Source organism: Mauremys mutica, chromosome 1 (assembly GCF_020497125.1).
Source record: "Mauremys mutica isolate MM-2020 ecotype Southern chromosome 1, ASM2049712v1, whole genome shotgun sequence".
Lineage (NCBI taxonomy): Eukaryota > Metazoa > Chordata > Testudines > Geoemydidae > Mauremys > Mauremys mutica.
This window is the reverse complement of record NC_059072.1, coordinates 40,966,442-40,985,412: the sequence shown is the minus strand read 5'-3', so window position 1 is coordinate 40,985,412 and position 18,971 is coordinate 40,966,442. Positions and strand designations below refer to the sequence as shown.

The 18,971-nt window shown below is 41.0% G+C and overlaps 1 protein-coding gene across 3 annotated transcripts in view; it reads right to left on the bottom strand.

Moving 5' to 3' along the window:
• The window catches only part of GRM8 (glutamate metabotropic receptor 8), a 525,047-nt gene that overhangs the window by 85,565 nt on the left and 420,511 nt on the right, over nt 1-18,971 (bottom strand). For all 3 annotated transcript variants that reach the window (XM_045001072.1, XM_045001074.1, XM_045001073.1), the window contains one exon: nt 10,528-10,664. In XM_045001072.1, the coding sequence (XP_044857007.1) occupies nt 10,528-10,664 (137 nt within the window). The remainder of the gene's footprint in view (nt 1-10,527; nt 10,665-18,971) is intronic.

Below are 18,971 nucleotides of genomic sequence, written 5' to 3'. Positions count from 1 at the left end.
GAAAAATTTGTTTTCAAGGGGGAAAATAAGAGGGGATTGCTGATGATCACACCATTCCTCAAGATTTCCCAGCCACCTGATTATACAGCATTGGCGATATCAAAAGTAGAGATGCTGGATTTATCCCAGTTGGCCAGAGGGAAAGTGCTACTGTCAGGGAAAGCAAAGGAAAGGCTCAAAGTAAATGAGAAGGGCACCAGATTGTAGGCATGGTTTTACCCCTAATGGGGTAACCTGTGTACCTATATCCCACCCACAAATGAGGGGAACTGCATCGACATCTGTGTCTTGGACACATTTCAATTTGAGAAATAATTAAGTGGGCTTCATCTATTGTCCCATGTGAAGGAGCAAAATCCAATCTGGAGGTAATAATGGCATGGGTTACCATGGTGAATTCTGTGTCTGAATGTAGAGATCTTATGCATCTAGCAAGGAATAGATCTAAAAGGCACATTTGACTATTGAAATTCTCTGAAGTGGCATAAGGCACACTGCAAGTTAGTGAATGCATTGGGGAAAGAATGGAAAACAGCCTCAGTATTGAAGGCATTAATCTTCCCTACAGTAACAGCCCTGCCAAATGCTTCCTCCACACCACTAACATCACCTCCCTCATACCCAGACTGAGCTTCAACTTCACTGTCATTCAAGTACTAATCTGGAGAGATTCATAGATTCTAAGGCCAGAAGGGACCATTGTGACCAGGGATTTGGAGCAATCACATTTTTGAATTGCTCTGCTCCGGCTCCGCTCCAGCTCCGGGAAATACCTACGGGTCCATGCTCCAGCTCCAGGTTCCGCTCAAAAGCCCTGATTGTGACATCTAGTTTGCCTTCTTGTATGACACAGGCCATAGAGCTGCCCCAAAATAATTCCTAGAGCTTTTTAGTAAAACATCCAATCTTGATTTTAAAATGGTAAGAATACACCCACAATCCTTAGTAAATTGTTCAGATGTTTAATTACTCTCACCATTAAAAATGTATGCCTTATTTCCAATCTCAATTAATCCAGCTTCAGCTTCGAGCTATTGGGTCGTGTTATACCTTTCTCTGCTAGACTGAAGAGCCCATTATTAAATATTTGTTCCCCATGTAGGTACTTATTGACTGTAATCACGTCATCTGTGAAGGAGCAGAGGAACGGCCGCCTGGCACAGCAGGGGTTAAAGAAAACCTGTGCGCTCAGCTAGCCTCACCCCGGTATACATGCAGCCGATGCCAGGCCTGGAGCGGGGAGACAAGAAGGGAGCTCAGTTGGGGACTGACTGGCGAGGAGGCAGGAGCTCTCTGTTTGCCTGCCTGAAGGGACAGATCAGTGGAGGCAAGTAAGCCACTGGAGGCAAGTGGACGGATCAGTGGACACAGCCACTGGAGGCAAATAAGCCTTCCCCTGCCAAGGGGAGCCTGCAGCTAAGCCCCAACTGCAAGGTAATTGAATTAGCAGGGCCATGCTCCAGGTTAAAAAGACTTTAATTGGATGTAGCCCAGGGAAACAGGTCTTGAACACCCCCACCAGGGGCAGCTCCAGGCACCAGCACGCCAAGCGCGTGCTTGGGGCGGCAAGCCGCGTGGGGTGCTCTGCCGGTCACCGCGAGGGCAGCAGGCAGGCTGTCTTCGGCGGCTTGCCTGCAGAGGGTCTGCTGGTCCCGCGGCTTCGGCAGACCTCCCACAGGCTGCCGCCAAATTTGCGTGACCGGGGACCTCCCGCAGGCAAGCCACCGAAGGCAGCCTGCCTGCCGTGCTTGGGGCGGCAATTCCTAGAGCTGCCCCTGCCCCCACCCCGGCCAAGAGGCAGACCCATCTCCCCTGTTAAGGGGTTGAAGTACACAGGGCCCTGGGGAGGGTCCGGGTTCCCCTCTAGCCCTTCTGACCAATGGTATAGCCACTAGGCCACCCGGTCACCGAAGGCCCCTACCACATCATCCCTTAAACCTCTCTTGGTAAAGTTAAATAGATTGAACCCTTTTAATTTATCACTATAAGGCATGTTTTCCAATCCTTTAATCATTCACTTGGCTCTTCTCTGAACCCCTTCCAGTTTATCAACATCCTTCTGGAATTGTGGGCACAACAACTGGACACAGAATCCAGCAGCAGTCACACTAGAGCCAAATACAGCAGTAAAATAATCTCTCTCCTCCTACTCAAGATTCCCCTATTTATGCATTCCAGGATCACATTAATTCTTTTGGCCACCATGTTACATTGGGAGCTCATGTTCAGCTGATTATCCACCATGACCCTCAAATCTTTTTCAGAGTCACTGCTTCCCAGGATAGAGTTGTCCATCCTGTAAGTATGTTCTTTATTCCTAGATATGCAAATTTAATGATAAAACGTATGCACTTACAATTAGCCAAATTAACGTGCATGTTTGCTTGCACCCAGTTTACCGAGCGATCCAGATTGCTCTGAATAAGTGACCTGTCTTCTTCATTACTTATCACTCCCCCAGTTTTTGTGTCATCTGCAAACTTTATCAGTGATGATTTTGTTTTCGTCCAGGTCATAGAAAAAATGGTAAATGGTCTAGACTCAAGAACCAGTCCCTGAGAGATTGATGATGATTCCTCAATCACAGTTCCATTTTGAGACCTATCAGTTAGACAGTTTTTGGTCTATTTAATGTATTCCATGTTAATTTTATATTGTTCTAGTTTATTTATGGAAATATTGTGCAGTACCAGCCAAATGCATTACAAAAGTCTAAGTATATTATGACAACACTATTACCTTTTATCAAACAAATTTGTAATCTCATAAAAAAATCCAAGTTAGTTTGAATGGATCTATTTTCCATAAACCCAGGTTGATTTGTATTAATTATATTATCCTTCTTTAGCTCTTATTAATCAAGTCCTGTATCAGCTGCTCCATTATTCATAGCCATAGCATGAGGGATTGCAGATTATTTTTGTGTACTTCTGATCATTTCAAGAAATATAAAGAGCCCCTATGTTCCACCTGTTAAGATGTTTCTCTGTGTCAAATATAATAACATTGACAAGTTCCATAGAGCAACTTCCCCAACACTTAATGCCTCTTAGTTGCTCTATCATTGCACAGTGGCCTTGAATGTGAAAGAGGAAATACTTATTTTAAAACTGAAAATGATGATTTAATTTATCATATGTCATAGGGGCTCTTTATATTTCTTGAAATGAGCAGAAGTACACAAAAATAATCTGCAATCCCTCATGCTATGGCTATTAAAGCATAGTTCTTTCAAAGTATAATCATTCCTGTATGTAAGGATCACAAAAATGACAGAATACTTACTGCTGAAGCAAGAGGCTTGTGACAAATTCATAGTCAAGTTTTTCATCACACTTCCCAGTGTTGTACTGTGTAAGCAACCCCATACTTCATTGGAGAAACCTGACTTTCACTGACCCAGACAAGGTGAGAAAAATCTCTATTTGTCTCAGCTCTTGAGCAGAGGCAGTTTTATTGGCATCTGGCATCTTTCTAATGATGAACAAATGGTTATCCAAGTTCAGCATTTCCTCTGCATGTCACTTTGTTTCCCCTGTACATAGCATTTCATGGAAGCCCTGACTTCTATTTCATTGGGGGGGAAAAAAGACTGTTAATTCGGCCATACAGTACGCTTTAGAAGAGAAGATATGATGTTCTTTTTAATGTATCTTTCAATTCTTTGAACCCTGAATCAAAGGTCTGTTCAGGTGTTCAATAATGTACCATATGCTTCCCAATCTAATAGAAGTACTTCTCCATACCAACTGATGTCTTTTCTACCTCAGTATTCATTTTGCTTTTTTCTTCAAAGGTAAAATGTTTAAGAACATTGGGATGTGCAATCTCCCAATGCTACAAATGTTCCATTTCTCCCCTTTTTCCTAATTAGGCACTCACAGAATAATCCCTTTTTGGCCCAACCTGCCTATTTCACAGACTAGCCCACAGACTGCATTCATTGTCTGCTGTTATCGATTGGGCTGTTAAGTCTGGCATCTGCACTTCCTGCAAAGAGGCTCCCTGATGTATTCAGACTCTATTAGTGAAGGAGAACATGAGTCATACTCATCTGTCAATTCTATTGAACACCTAGGTCTATTTTAGTGGAGCCTAGCAACTCTCCTCAATATTATCTAATGGTCTTTTCCTGCCTGGCTTTGAGCTACCATATACTACAGAGAAAGTCACTGGAACTTTTTCAGGAATAGTAGAGAAAATCCACTTTTGTCCATCCATTCAGTATTATTTGTAAGATAACCTGATCAATGTCTTGATCATTTGCATTGTTGGAAAGCAAGGCTGAACTGTACTGCTATGAGATCATTTACATGCAAAAGTGCATCCATCAACCACCCTGGTTACCATATAGTAAAATATATTAGGATGATGAGGAGTGGTCCAAATTTTTTTTATCTGCTATTAGGTGCTCCTACTAGGAGTTCTTGTTTTGTTTTTTTAAAGTTTTCCACTGTTATTCTTTGAGTTTGGATTCAACAGTTTTTTATAAAATCAAATTTATATTAGCTTATCAGAAGAAAATAGATTCTTTGGGTCCTTTAATGAAATTTAATGGCCTAGGGCAAGCCCTGAGTCTTGTTTACTACCGGTAGAGAAAACATCATGTGCTTCTTATATCGTTTGCTTTTCTGCTGTTAGGCAGACAGGAAGTCAGTATCGTTTTAATTCTGACTCATCAAAATTGAGGGATCTCAATTCTGATTCTCTCCTACAGGGTTAGGTTTATAATTTGTGAGGCCTCTAGCCACTGGACAGAGACTGAGCACTGACACACGTCTTCTTGTGACACTGCTGCCAAAAGGTATGTTCCGTCTGCTCTGTAGGGTCCAGTCTTCACCAGTTCACCAAAGCTTGTGCTTAAGGCCAGAACTGTCTTCTTATGATTATGACCATCTCTGCTAGATCTTCATATCCACAAAGGTTTAATTGAACCCTTTCTTAGCTTAAAAGCACTGCAAATGAAGATGCCACCACAGAATAAAAGCCATAAACAAGTCACTTAACATTCTTGTATAGTCTCTGTTAATCTGAGTGACCAGGCTTCTTCTTACTGTTAAAACAATCTTGCAAATCTGTGATGCTTTTTTTTCTTCCCCAACTTCTATTCAGTGTAGGAGGAAAGAAATCTAATATTAAGTACAGTGTTTCATAAATCTCCGTGTTTCACTGAAAATTTTTATTGTGTTTAGATGTCTTCTTGTCTTGCTTCTCGAAGATGGTGATAATTCCAGCCAAGCCCCAGATATTAGCTGTTCTAAATTCTGGGTCAAACCAAAGCCCCAGAGCTCAACATGACCAACTTGGGAGAAGTTCAGATTTGGATCTGATCTTCCTGGCTCAGGAGTTTGTCTAGTTACTGCAGTTGAGAGAAGTTGTCAGTAAGCATTTCTAGCTAGCACTCATGTTACAACATGTACTGCTAAGTGACTCAAGTTCTAAAAGGGGATTCATTATTAAACATAAAAGGAAGTACATTTGCCAATTCATAAATGCCAAGGACTGCTAGCTTGTTTTTAACAGCTTTCCTCCTGTGGAGATTACATGGCTGAGGGCTCAAATTTGCTAAACCCACACATTTGTTGGGAAGTACTACATGTGACCTGGCATGCAGAGTACTGTAGCTAAATGAATAAAACATGATATTTTGGTGGAAATAAAACTTCCGTCTTTTATGTGTTTCTTATTTGTTATGAATATGAGAACCTTTTTGAGGCAAGTATTATTTCTTTCAATGTTTGCTCTGAAATACCTTGCCTGCTACTAGTAATAAAGAAATGGAAATCACAAGCAGGCACTTAACTTATTGTCAAGGATCATACTTTATAATAGCCCTAAATTTCTATCATCATAATATAAAAATCAAACGTTTTGCGCCTGATTATTATTTACACTGAGGCCCCTTTACAGCTGTCTGGGAGTGTAAAGGGATTTTAAAGTGGGTGTAAATGTACACTGCCAGAGTGGTAAAACATGGCCTTATTGTGAATGAGAATCAGGCTCTTTGGGTTTGTGATATTCATTTGACAGCATCTGATTAAGCATCTGCATTCAGACTGGTCTGGTAGAGGTCAAGTGTCTGATGTCTCTAAGCCAAACAAAATTCTGTTCTTGTGTGAAAGTGTGTATATATAGGAGCTAACTATGCTTTTTTCATTTTGACTTCTATATTGTGTTTGCCAGCTGCTTTGCTTCCATATTAGCATTGTCAGGTTAAAGTGTTTATTCTTGTTGGAGCAGTAATCATAAACCCTGATTCTGGAAGCTATAGCTGCTGCAGAGGGAATCTGAAAGGTCAGTCAGCCTGAAGGAAAGCACTAACATTACTGAGGATTAAAGGAAGAAACCCATATCCTAGCTAGAAGGAGCTTTGAAGCCAGCCAAGTCCGCTGACAAACAGACCTTTAGGGATTCAGATACAGAGTCTTTATCTAACTACTCTATCTAAATACTAGTGTTAGTATTTTCTGCCCAAAGGAAAAGCCAATATCACACCAAGAGAGGGACAAGTTGACCACAAGACCCTGAGGAGGAGCCAGTGAAAAAACTTCTGAAGAACCAAAGTCCCCAGCACACAAATCCTGAAGGTCCAGCTTAGAGTCAGGAGGATAGTCTGATGCACTATAGCCCGTGTAACAGAAGGGACTAGCAGCCAAAATCTGATAGAAAAAATATCCTGGACAATCCGGAAAAAATTTCTAGTTCAATACGCCGCAACAGAGAAATGTACTAATCCTTAGCTAAACTTAATAGTGGCCATTGATTGCTCACAGAGAAAGCCCTTAGAATATACACAAAACTTTTATGAAGTTTCACTATCCTGCTCAAAAAATATAGTTCACTGAAGTAGGGCATTTACTGAATGTAGGAGGACAGGGAATCACGGAAGATTTTGTTACGGACTATCTTAGGCAGTTCCGCTTTCTCAGCGCCCGGTTATTGTAGGGCACGGCATGCTAGTTCCAACTGGCTATAACTTGGCTGTGTGGAAAGCCCCTACGCCGTTGGCCAAAGGGGGCGGCACCGAGGGTGGAAAGCCCCTATTGCATTATGCATGAGCTGCTTTGCTGCTGTTTATATAAATATGAGCATGATTTGTGCTTGCTTTTGGACTCCATACCAGGCCGAGCTCCAGGGTGCTGGGTTCCCCGCCTCTGTGACAGCAACGCTTGGAGTTCCCATTGCGGGTGTGTCACTTTACCTTCATTAAAGCCAATAACTCACAGTGTGTGTGTCGGCCTCATTCTTGCAGAGCACCTTGGGAGGGCCTACGGCCTCCATAGAACCTAACACTGAATAAAGTAGATTTATAAGAAAAGTGTATTAGCTTACAAAGCAGTTTGAAATGAAGATGTCGGCAGAAGCTGGAACAGACCATATGAACAGAAGTGTAGCATCATGCATCAAACGTTAGAGTCGCACAGCAGGAACCTGAATTCTAGTTTCTGGCCTGCTGGGTTCCCTTGGGTAGTATCCCCTCTGTAAAATGAAATGCTGATACTGTACTGAGCTCCTTTGTAAAGCACTTTAAAATCTACTGATGAAAAAAGTTAGGTATTATAGATGATATTTGGTTAATATTAATTAAAAATCGCAGACGTTGGGGTATGTAATGTAGCTTCATTAAAAGGAAGGTATCCACTCTGGAGGGTGAGAAAGATATTGAAATAAAAAGGCCTGTCCTTTGTAGGTCTGTAATGTAAAATGTTGGTCTATCTTACACCAATATATTGTCCTTGATACACCCACTGCCATCAATGGAAATTCCACTGGGGATCAAAGACCATAATATGGTTTGCAGTGTGATGATTAATACTGCTGGTAATTAGCAGTAAAGGTTACTTGGTGCCCAATAAACGTTATCTAGTGAAAGAAATATATTATTTTGTTACAATAGGTAATCAGTAGATAAAATAACACCCACACATGAACTAAGCTTGGTGAATACAGAAATAGAACCTAAACAAAATCTATCATCATCATTATTGATAATTAATTTATTTCTATTGTGCGAGTGAGTAAGGACCCAAACAGGGATTAAGACCCATTGCACTAGCCACTTTGCAAACACGATTACACAGAAGCAGTCCCTGCCCCAGAGAGTTTATAATCTAAAATTTAGACAATATGTGGCAGGTGAATAAGAAATCAAATAGGATATGAAGGAGGAGAGAAAGAGATGGGAGGACAAGATTGTAGCAGACACAGGTGTGCTTGTATAACTCAGTCGTAGCAGTGTTTTCAGTAGTCCCTGGTACTTGCCAGCCTAGCCTTATTTCACACACCATCATAATTACCATATGACATACAGACGCTATATAGAAAAGAACAAATAACCAGCAACAACAGGACTGAAAAGCTAAAGACTGAACAGCAGCTTTAGTCATCTTTTTGAAGAAAACATGAATGCAGTTACAACTAAATCAAACAGAACAAAGTGCAAATAATTATGAAAAGTATAATTTTTAAATATAAATTTAGTTTCAAGTTCTTGTTCTCATGTTTTCAGGAACTGGTTAGTACATTTCTCCTTATGCTGTTGAGCACTTCTCTTTCACCTCTCCTATTTCTCTTACACTACTCAGCAGACTGATACAAAAAGGCATTCTCCCTTTCATAGAAGACTACCGGAAGGAAATAACACAGGCACATAACCTGTTATCAAAGGCTGCATATTTGTAGGCTTCCATTTGGGCCCCAAAAATGAACTGATGGCATCTGGCCAAGCAGCAAGAGAAACTAAACGGTAGATATGGTAAGGTGATTTATCAGAGCAGTGGCTGAAAAGGGGAAGCTATTATATGCACCACTGTTGGTAGCACTCTGATAATTACTGCAAAGTAGTCTCAAAGGAACAATAATTTGTAAATACTTATAGCTTTGTTTTTGTTATTACTTATTATGTGCCTGTTATCCTGAAAACCAGAGCCGTGAGAAACCAGCTCTTTGAGGTTTGCATGATATGAGGAAACACCAATGGGTGGATCCAGTCATCAAGCTTCACTCTTCCTGAAGTGCATTTTGTGTTTCAGGTTTGCAGAGACCCAGTGCTTAATTTGTAATGAAAGAGTTGCTGGAGCTCAAGCAATTTTTTTACATTCATAACTGATGCAGCAAACCCAGAGGTGTTGGGGCTATGAACGGTCAAGCCTAGAAGTGCTGAGGCTCAGCCCTGACAAGCCCTGGCACAAATTAAGCACTGCAGAGACTCCAAACCAACCTCACACCAAACCCTGTAAGTTTTGCTTGGTTTACACTGAAACTGGTGAATTTCAGCACCCTCCTCCTAGGACCATAATTCCCCCTGCTTCTTACATTGTGCTATTTTCTGAAGGAAAGGTGGTGTTCCATAGCCAGCAGCCTCTCCCCTTTAGGTGGGGGCTATCTGCATCTTTGGAGTGTGCATAGCTGGCCCTACCCCTTGTTGTAGGGATTCCCCATTTGATATTGTGCTTTCTGCTGAAAATATACTCCAGAGTGAGGTAAAGTGTCTTCAGTGTGGCAGCAGTGGATCTGAAGAACAGTGGATCTGATGGTGAATGAAGGGACAGGATTGGCTGTCAATTCACCTGCATTTTAAGGATTAGACTTAGATTCCCACTTAAAAAAACGTGCTAGATGAGGAGCAGGTTAGCCAACCAGCTATTTCCTGAAGATCTGATGGAGTGTGGAAAAGACCAGTGGCCTTTTGTTTTCCAGCAGAGACCACCAGGTAGGGATGGGCTTGGAACTGCCTGGATTAAGCAGGGTGCATGAAGGATATGAAGGGATTTGGTATCTATTGGGAGGGCGGATATCATTAGAGCAGCATTCTGTGAAGGGGAAGGAGGATCTTCAGTCAGCTCAAGTCTTCTTTGATGTTTCCTAAAGCCTGAACAGTGGTTTGGATTCATACTAAAACCCAGGATCTGGTAAAATTGCTCGCTTTCACGTTTTGATGTGAAATGTTCCCACAGCCCAAATGAACACTATGTACAACAGCTACTACAGTAGAAACGTATATTTTCATTTTATGGCACCTTAATGCATGAATCTGGGCTATTTATTGTTGTTGTTGAAGTGTAATCCAAATTCACAATATAAACATATAGCCATAACTTCATTCCAGTCTCTCCCTTTTTTATGTTCAGCAATTAACATTTTTTCAGTCTGGCAGCACAGTAGCCCTGTATTTCACTTTCATGTGGGAGATCTGAAGTCAGGAGTGATTGTTTGACAAATCTGCCCTTTGACTTCAAGGATCTTGCACCTATTTACATTTGTGAAATAGCCTACTTATGAAGAAGAAACTTCCATTACCCCTAACTGGCTATAGAGAAGATTCTAAAATACAGTTTAAAGGAACAGAGAACACAGGGGGAAAATCTGTTCTAAAATATAAGATATTGTTTAGCTCCCTTGCTTAGGAGAAAAATGGACATTTTCTTGCTGCTGCCAATTATAAAAAATAATATATATTTTTTAAACAAAAGCTCAAATGCTCTAACTTCTCATTAATGACAACTATGTAATCAACCTGCTACTTACGGTTAGATGAAGTTGATTTGTCCAGTGACCAATTACTTTGTATTCTGCACTTTTGTTGGTCATTTGATACTGAAATATATCATAGCGCCCAGGTGCATCTCCATTTTCATTGAAAATAACAGGTGTTCCAGCACTCCCTACAAAAATGTTGAACAACAATTGAAATAAAGTTCCTCCAAAAACACTCATAAATCTATTTTAGCTTCTATTTTTTTTTCTTTAAGATGTTCTGGAAAAAATGAGACAATCTGATATGATCACATCAAGCAAGTTTTCATGCAATGTTGCCAGCATTATAATAAACCTAAAAAGCTTGTAAAGAAAAGGCCATTGTGTGATGTTATTACTTGCCTCACAATATAAACTATCCGTCAGTGCCAGCTAACCTATGTAAAATTAATCAAACCAAATTACAAAGACAAATGTTCAGTTAAATGTTTAACACTGATTAACATTAGATGGCTATTATAAGAAGCCAGGATAAAATCCGGGCCCTGTTGAAGTCAATGGCAAAACTCACACTGACTTCAATGAGGGTCAACACCTTCACCTCAGAACTAGAGCACAGTGTAAGAAAAGTGCAGGCAAGAGTCAGGTTGTGTCTAGTCAGCTGAGAGTTCCCCAGACATAGGGGAGTTCTCAGCTAAAGCTTGCATAGCCTGGGCTTGCACCACACCCCCCAAGGCCCAGCATATGAGGCATGCAAACAGCAGCAAAGGATTTTGCTGGAGTGCTACTGGACTCTTGCTGGTCTCAGCTAGTGAACAGTCACTCTGGGACAATTGCCAGCTGGCATAGTTATAGAACCTTAATTAAGTCAATAGAGCTAAACCAGCATAGAACGGGTGTAACTCAGTGAGGAATTAAGCCCAGAGTTTCTCAGCAATTACAATTGTCAGGAGTGGTGTACTGAAGGTGTGGCGAATTCCAACTCCCTCCACCCTGAAAATTAGAAAATGAGAGAACAGTCAAAGTGTTGGGGGAAGAAAGCAATGTGGGATTACACTTGCAGAAGTGGGGAGCTACTTGTATGATATAATGTTAAAAGACTTTGGGGGCCTGTATCAAATCATGTCTTAGCTAGAATATCTTCAGCACAGGATCAGGTTGGAGGTCCACATCTGGGAGTTGCCTTTTGGTGGCTCTACCTGTGTGAAATGACTCAGGGTTTTGTGAACATTTTGCAATATTGCAAAGCTCATACCAAAAATCTCTAGACATTCTGTTCAAATTACAAACAATTGTTATAAGTTCAAAGTCATTTTGTGATCATTTGTCAACAACCATTTAACATTGTATTTTAAAAGTAAGTAAGTGGGGGCTTTCCATGTTTTCTCCACTTACAGTGTAGTTACAATGCAATGTATTATTTTAACCTATGATTGACTCAGGTGCTTATATGCAACATGTCACCATCGTAACTATACTGAATGCTTCATAACAGAAGGTATATGGTAGAAATCTTAGGAATGTGAGAACTGGTTTGGATAAACTTAGAGCTTAGCTGGACCTTCACCTGGCTCACAAACCAAACTTCTTCTGAGGCTCAAACACATTTATGCTTCTTGTTGTCCATTTCTTACTCATCGGCAGAACCAAAAGTATCAAAATATTTCAAGAAAGTCTGTTCTTGCAGTACTTCTAGCCTGCCTGGAATCAGGAAGTACAGTAATCTGTATTCATAAGGTCTCCAGACTATTTTAAAAAAGCCCAAATGGGAAGTATGTGGAGACATAGCTCTAACCAGTCTCCCCCACATGCCAATCAAAAGAGAGTGGGGTGACTATGCTGCACCCTCAAAGAAGTGCAGCAGATTACATTCTTCTCAGCACAACCTCAATGCTTCCCGATACTCCCACTGGGGGTGCAGTGGTGCACCATCCCTTCTCTTAGGACTGTAGCCCATGATATAGCCCCAAAGAGTGATAAAGAAGGACAAGCAGATGGGCTGCATATCTGAACCAGTCTCCTGAGCTTTGCATATCACTAACATAGTCCCTCCCTCTTAGGTGTGCATTTGTCAATTTTTAGCATCCTTTTAAAGGGAGTTTCTGTGAATGACAATGCATACATAAGGTTTCTGTGGCCTCCTAACATCCTCATACCAACTCCCTCAGAGCTCTACAGGCACAGTGGGGCTAGAACTCAGATCTCCCTCCCCACACTTGAACAAAAGGAGAATCTTTCTTAACATGACACATAGCTGGGTAGTTCTGATTCCATCCAGTTGAAGGCAATGCATATCAGCCAGTTCAACACAATATAAAGGGAAAGATTACCAGTTATTAAGGCTAAAATCATATTTCCTTATCATAATATGAAGTAATAATCTAGTACTGAAAAATCCCACCCACCCTGGGTAGCTGCCAGCAGTTTTATAGCAAATGACTCTTTGTGGTAAACTAGCATATTACTAAACAGTACTAAAATAATGGCCTTCTGATCCCAATCATATGCGAACCCTTCAAAACTGAGGTCAGTTTAAACAAGGCCAACACTGTGATTCAGAAAAAAAATGAAAAAAAAACCCCATAAATGAGGTGCATGTATGAGAGAGGGGAGCAAAAGGAAGACAATATTATAGAAGTGTTTGATTTTTTAAACCTTTTAGCAAGAAGGATTCTTTGTGGTAAACAATTTTTTTACAAGAGCGGTAGTTCTCAAACTTTTGTACTGGTGACCCTTCGCACAGCAAGCCTCTGAGTGCGATCCTCCTTATAAATTAAAACCACTTTTAAATATATTTAACACAATTATAAATGCTGGATGGAAAGCGGGGCTTGGGGTGGAGGCTGACAGCTTGTGACCCCCTATGTAATAACCTCGTGACCCCCTGAGGGGTTCTGACACCCCCTTTGAGAACCCCTGTACAAGAGATTCCTTAGACATGAAAAATAAAGTCAGTGAAGGTGTAAAATATCACAGATCCACAAGCCCGATAAAGCTAGCTGAATATAATGTATGACAATACATTCTGCAACACATTCTGCATTAATACTACTGAATCTGAGAGGAATTAAAGAGTCCTTAATGAAAATGAATGTGTGGGGCTGTGTGTGGAGGAAGTTGAACAGCTAGAAAAGCAGATACTGAGATAGTGGTTGACTCTGATAGTCAGGAATTGATTCCCCAGTAAAGGACCCTAAAAATAGAGCAGTGGTCAACCTTTTAGAAGTGTAATTGGCTTTTTGAGAGAGGAAAAATGCTAATTTCTATCAACAGTCCTGAGATTCCTCATATAGGAATGTTTAATGCTTCAGAGGCATGGTGTAAATGCTAAAAAAAATGGCTGTGATGATAGGCTGAATCAGGGACACGTACCAACAATTCCAAACTCTCCTGTAGCTGATTCAGTACAGTGATTTCCATAATATTTCATCATATCTCAACACCTTACTATTCTCATGATACAAGCATATCAAACTGTAGCTATTTTCTTAAAGTAAGTGCTAATACAGAAGACTCATTATTGAAATCCTGATTCTGGAAGCTGATCCATGTGAGTGGATCCTCTTTTCCACTGGAAGTCCCACTGAAAATGAAGACTCATTGTGGGGGTCTGCCCAGGTAAATCAGCTTATAGGACTGAGTCCTTGTGATGCATTCAATAGACAATAGACTGGTCTATAGAGAAAAATCTCAGAACGTACTATAGCTTAAAAAATGTGTTAGCATTAAGCCATATTGGAAGAATGTGGCAGTTTATAGGATCATCAGTCATTATAATTAATAATATAATCAGTTTTGAGTGCTAAGGATTTTTGTATAGCTTCTCTTTTTAATTAACTGTTAAAAACAACAAAGAAAATCTCTGATGTACATTAATTAAAATGTGATTGGGGAAGTAGCAAAGGAAAAGTTCGTATTTGTACTGACAAGACATAGAAATCCCAAAAGAGACGGAAGTATCTTTAACATGTAAAAGGAACTATTTGTCACTGATATGCATTTCAACAAGACAGATGAAAATAGAAAGTTTAAACGAAATCAACTCATAGAGAAAAGAGGAGTTGTTCAAACATTTTATACTTGGTTAAGGGACAGAAATGGCAAAGAATTATCAACAATTAAGTAGAATTGAGGGAGTCTAATTTGCGAATGTTAGGCTGGCAGACAAAAGAGCAATATGCACTGTATCCAGTTATGTAAGGTTCACTGATAAATGCAGCTATTATCTATGCAATCTCCACGCAGAAGTTCATACTCAAACAATGAACAATATGTTCTCTAAAATAGCAAACAATTATTGTCCTACAGCTATTAAAATTTGCATCTTCAAACAAAGATCTTTGATAACACCACTCTAGAATTACCAATCACAAGCTGAAGCCAGTGAAAGGTCCTCCCTTATCATGGACCAAATTCTGGCTGCTCTTATATGAGTGCACCAAACAGAGTTAGAGGGTGATTGGGAGAGTGCAGGGTACGTAATATATTGATTGTGTGTGTTTGTGAGATGATATTGTTGCCAAGTGGCTCGCTCACAGAGAAGATAAGGGGTCCAGGTACTACAGTTCATATTGTAGAAGACTATTTTAAGAGGTGCTGGACAATTCTAGTTCTGATTCCACAGAGGTGAGTGTTAATTGGTCTGGTGTCTGTTGCCTGCAGCTTGTGGGTTCATTATAAACCTGCCACCCATTACATTTCTGCGCAAGAGACAGCCAGAATCTCACACCTTGTATTCCTGTGCAGAAGGGGGAAGTGTTAGTGGCATGAATGGTACCAGATATCCAGAAGGGAGTAGACTAGACCTATGGCTTCACTGCCTCATGCACTATCAGCTATATCAGAGCTAATACTGGGAAGAGCACTTTGCACTGTATGTGCACACAGTGGCTGATTCATATGTGCTCCCTTCTCCCAGCAAACCTTGAGGCATTCTGCCCGTCCTCTCCATAATCAAGAAGTGTATCAGAGAAGCTTATCCGGCTTACAGCTGGACTGTACAGCAAGTTAAAGGAGAACTACGAGAGTCACACATTAAGTACATCACTGTATTTCTATGAAAATGGAAACATACAGAAGAATCCATTAAAAAGTCAACATTTTCCCACCCACATAACTCCTATACTATTTATATAGAAAAGCAGCGGCAATCTCAGCTACCATGTGACTGTTGGCAAATCACATGGATACAGTGAGACATCATAAAATATTCAGTTCTTGTGCAGCAACCACAGAATTAGGATGCATCAGAGACACAATGTTGCATTTGTGTGAAAGAATAGGCTGGAGTCTATCAAAATGTCAGTGGGCAGATAATATTCATTTTTTAAATATAAATAAATACACAAAGATATTTTTTTTTAAAAAATTTAATATATCTTGCACCTTCAGCAGTAGCTGATGTATTTTTCACAGTCCTTCTCAGAACAGCTTATGGTCCTGATTTTCTGCAGAGGGAAAATGAGAGCTCTTTTGCCTTAAGTGTTTGCCGGGAACTGAGTGAGTAGAGAAATGCTAGGGAGCCTCTGTCACAAATATAACTGAACTTCATTTGCAGCAGTGTCACCAAAATAGAACATAAAGCTCAAGAGAACAGTATAGTTGTCACCAACTCCCTCCCCTCAGAAATCACATATCCTCCCTAGCTCTGACTCCTCTACCATCCTCCCACACTCATTTTTCCTGAGCCGCCTTCCTCCTCCCAGGTCACATTACCAATCTTCACTTTTCCACTGTTTTCTTTCATGCAGCTCCACCCCACTTACCTAGAAAGATATACTTATTGTACCATGATTACTTCTTCACTGTTGGCCCTCCATTGCACATGCTATGTTGTCATTCCATTAGGACATTCCTGTCATGTTCAGCAGTACAGCAGGTGGATTCTCCCTAGAACACTTGGTACTAATCAGGAGATAAACATGATACCCTGATGACTTAATTTATAGCCAAGCCATTCTGGAGCAGTGGTGTCATTGCAAAATAAATAAATAAATAAATGAAAATGTAAAAAAAAGGAGGCATAAGTGTGGACCTTACAAAGGGCTCTATATGAGGTTAAATGTGCAACTCATGATTTTATAAGACTTCTTCATCTTTCGTTGGTATCTGGATTATTTCCTCTGAACTGAGCCCTTGTGGTGGGTTGTGCTGCACAGTTTGCTTGCAATTTCACTTCCATTCTACACCCTATTTTTGACATGCACACACCCCTTAACTTTTCATATAAAGGCTTATTGAGCTGAAAATTGGTAGAATGCTTCTTGGGCCAAGGTGGAATATTTCCTACCAATTTACAGAAATACTGAAAGTGGGGAGGAGGGGTTCTGGAATTACTGTCTCTTCAAATACAGGGGTGCATATTGTTTGAAAATTCTTCTCTCTTTCTTTGTTCACTCATAATTCCAATATTACAGTACAAATGCCCTCACCATGACACACACCTATCGGAGGACTCCCTTTGGGCACACACTAGTGCCAGTATCAGACCAATAGAAACACAGAAGAAAGATCGTTCAGATTATTTTGGGGAACAACCTTTGGAAATGTCAGCAAACAGGAAGTTATTGCACAGTCACTGGAAGAAGAGATTTCTTCTCCCGATTCCAGAAAGCATGGCATGGGGAGCCCAGGAATTGCCAGTGTGTGTTGTGAGGGAGTGGGTGGGGGGTAGAGATATGGGAGTACATGAAGGGCTCAGCGGGGAGGTGGAAGGCACAAGCAGGGAGCTGGATTGTGCAGAGGGTCACAGCACAATGAAAGGGGCTCAACAGGGAGCTGAAGCAAGCAGGAAAGTTGTAGATGAGATGGAATCCACAGAGCTATCTATAGCCAGATGGTATTGCCCAGAGATGAGATTCAGCCTCCTGAGTAGCACTTCCAGGCTCATGGACACCCTGAGGCTTGCAAGAGCATAGTTGCTCTCTGGTGAATCATGGTGGTTTTCTAGAGGGAGCAGCTACCTGTGGTTAAGAACAACACTTGTGTGAAGAGCAGTGAGCACCACTGGAGTCTGGCGGACAGTTAAAGTAGCATTACTGGGAGGACCTAAATGTCCCCCTAACATGCCTCATTCCCACTACCTGACCTTCAACCCAGTCTCCAGTGATACTCACTGCCTATGAGTTCAGGTCTTCAACCTCCCTGCCAGATGATCCAGTCTGGTGAACCGGCTCTTCAGCAAATTTCTACTTTTATCTGCCAGCCTATGGGACAGCTAATGGTAGCTGGGGTCTTGACAAACCTTCAGCTATCAGGCTCCTCCTCTCCTCTGCACCCTCCAACCAAAACAAAGGGCAGGGAGGAGTGAGTCAGTGGGGAGAAACGAATAACAAACTCTGTCAGAGCCATTAGGCTCTCCTAAGCCATGGCCACACCCTTTGAAGTCTGTACACACTACTTTAATTTCATAATTTTGTTAGTACTTACATACAAGGAAGCATGTATTTGATGGCATATTTACTCTCTCTGTCCTGTCACTCCTCTAAAAATTTATACTGTAAGGATTATAAAAAAATCACTAGGGAAATTCCAACCCCCCAAAATTATGTTACAATGAAGTTGAGGTTATGTCCATCATGCCCTTCCTCAATGCTTGTTTAAATCCTTGAAATGTTAGGACAAATCAGGAAATAGTTAACTTCCCTTGCACCAATCCTGTACAAAGTTTTAGAGATTTTTGTTTTTTTGAAAATACATCAAATGCGAGAAAAACAGGCAATGCGGAGATAGTTTTATTCTTCTCAAACAAGACACTGATGTAGCCTTAATTCTTCCTCCTTAGGGATGCTACTAGGAAATCTGAACATCACATCAACTTACCCCATTGTAACAAACATATCATTTTTCTGTATGTCCACCACAACTCCAAATGAGGACTCCTGTTCACACAGTGCAACAGGATCTCAGATGAGAACCATGTAGTACATCTATGGATTAACTGCTTATGGTTCAGCAAGATCACATTAGACACACTGAGCTATCTCTCCTTGTTTCCAGCTGTACAATAAGCTGTGCAATAATTAAACAGGCTAACAATACATAAGGGAATCTCCTAATAGGTTTTTCCAGTAGTTGACACAGGTCACAAAAGGCTCCATTTTCTAACCATGATGGAAGGACGACAGGAGAACTGGATGTTGTTTAATTAGGCCACAACATTATTCCTAAATCGACGGCAGAGTGATCTCCGGTCGACGCCAGTACTCCGTTGAGAATGAAAGGAGTAAGATAAGTCAATGGGAGAGTGTCTGCCATCTACCCAGTGCAGTGTAGACACTGCAGTAAATCAACCTATTCACGTAGCTGGAGTAGCATAACTTAGGTCGACTTACCCCGGTAGTGTAGACATAGTCTACATGAATAACGCAGCTGGAGTTGACATAGCTTAAGTCGACTTACTGTGGTGTCTACACTGCACTGGGTCAACAGGAGACACTCTCCCATAGACTCACCTTATTCCTCTTGCTCTCGGTGGAGTACCAGAGTCGACCGGA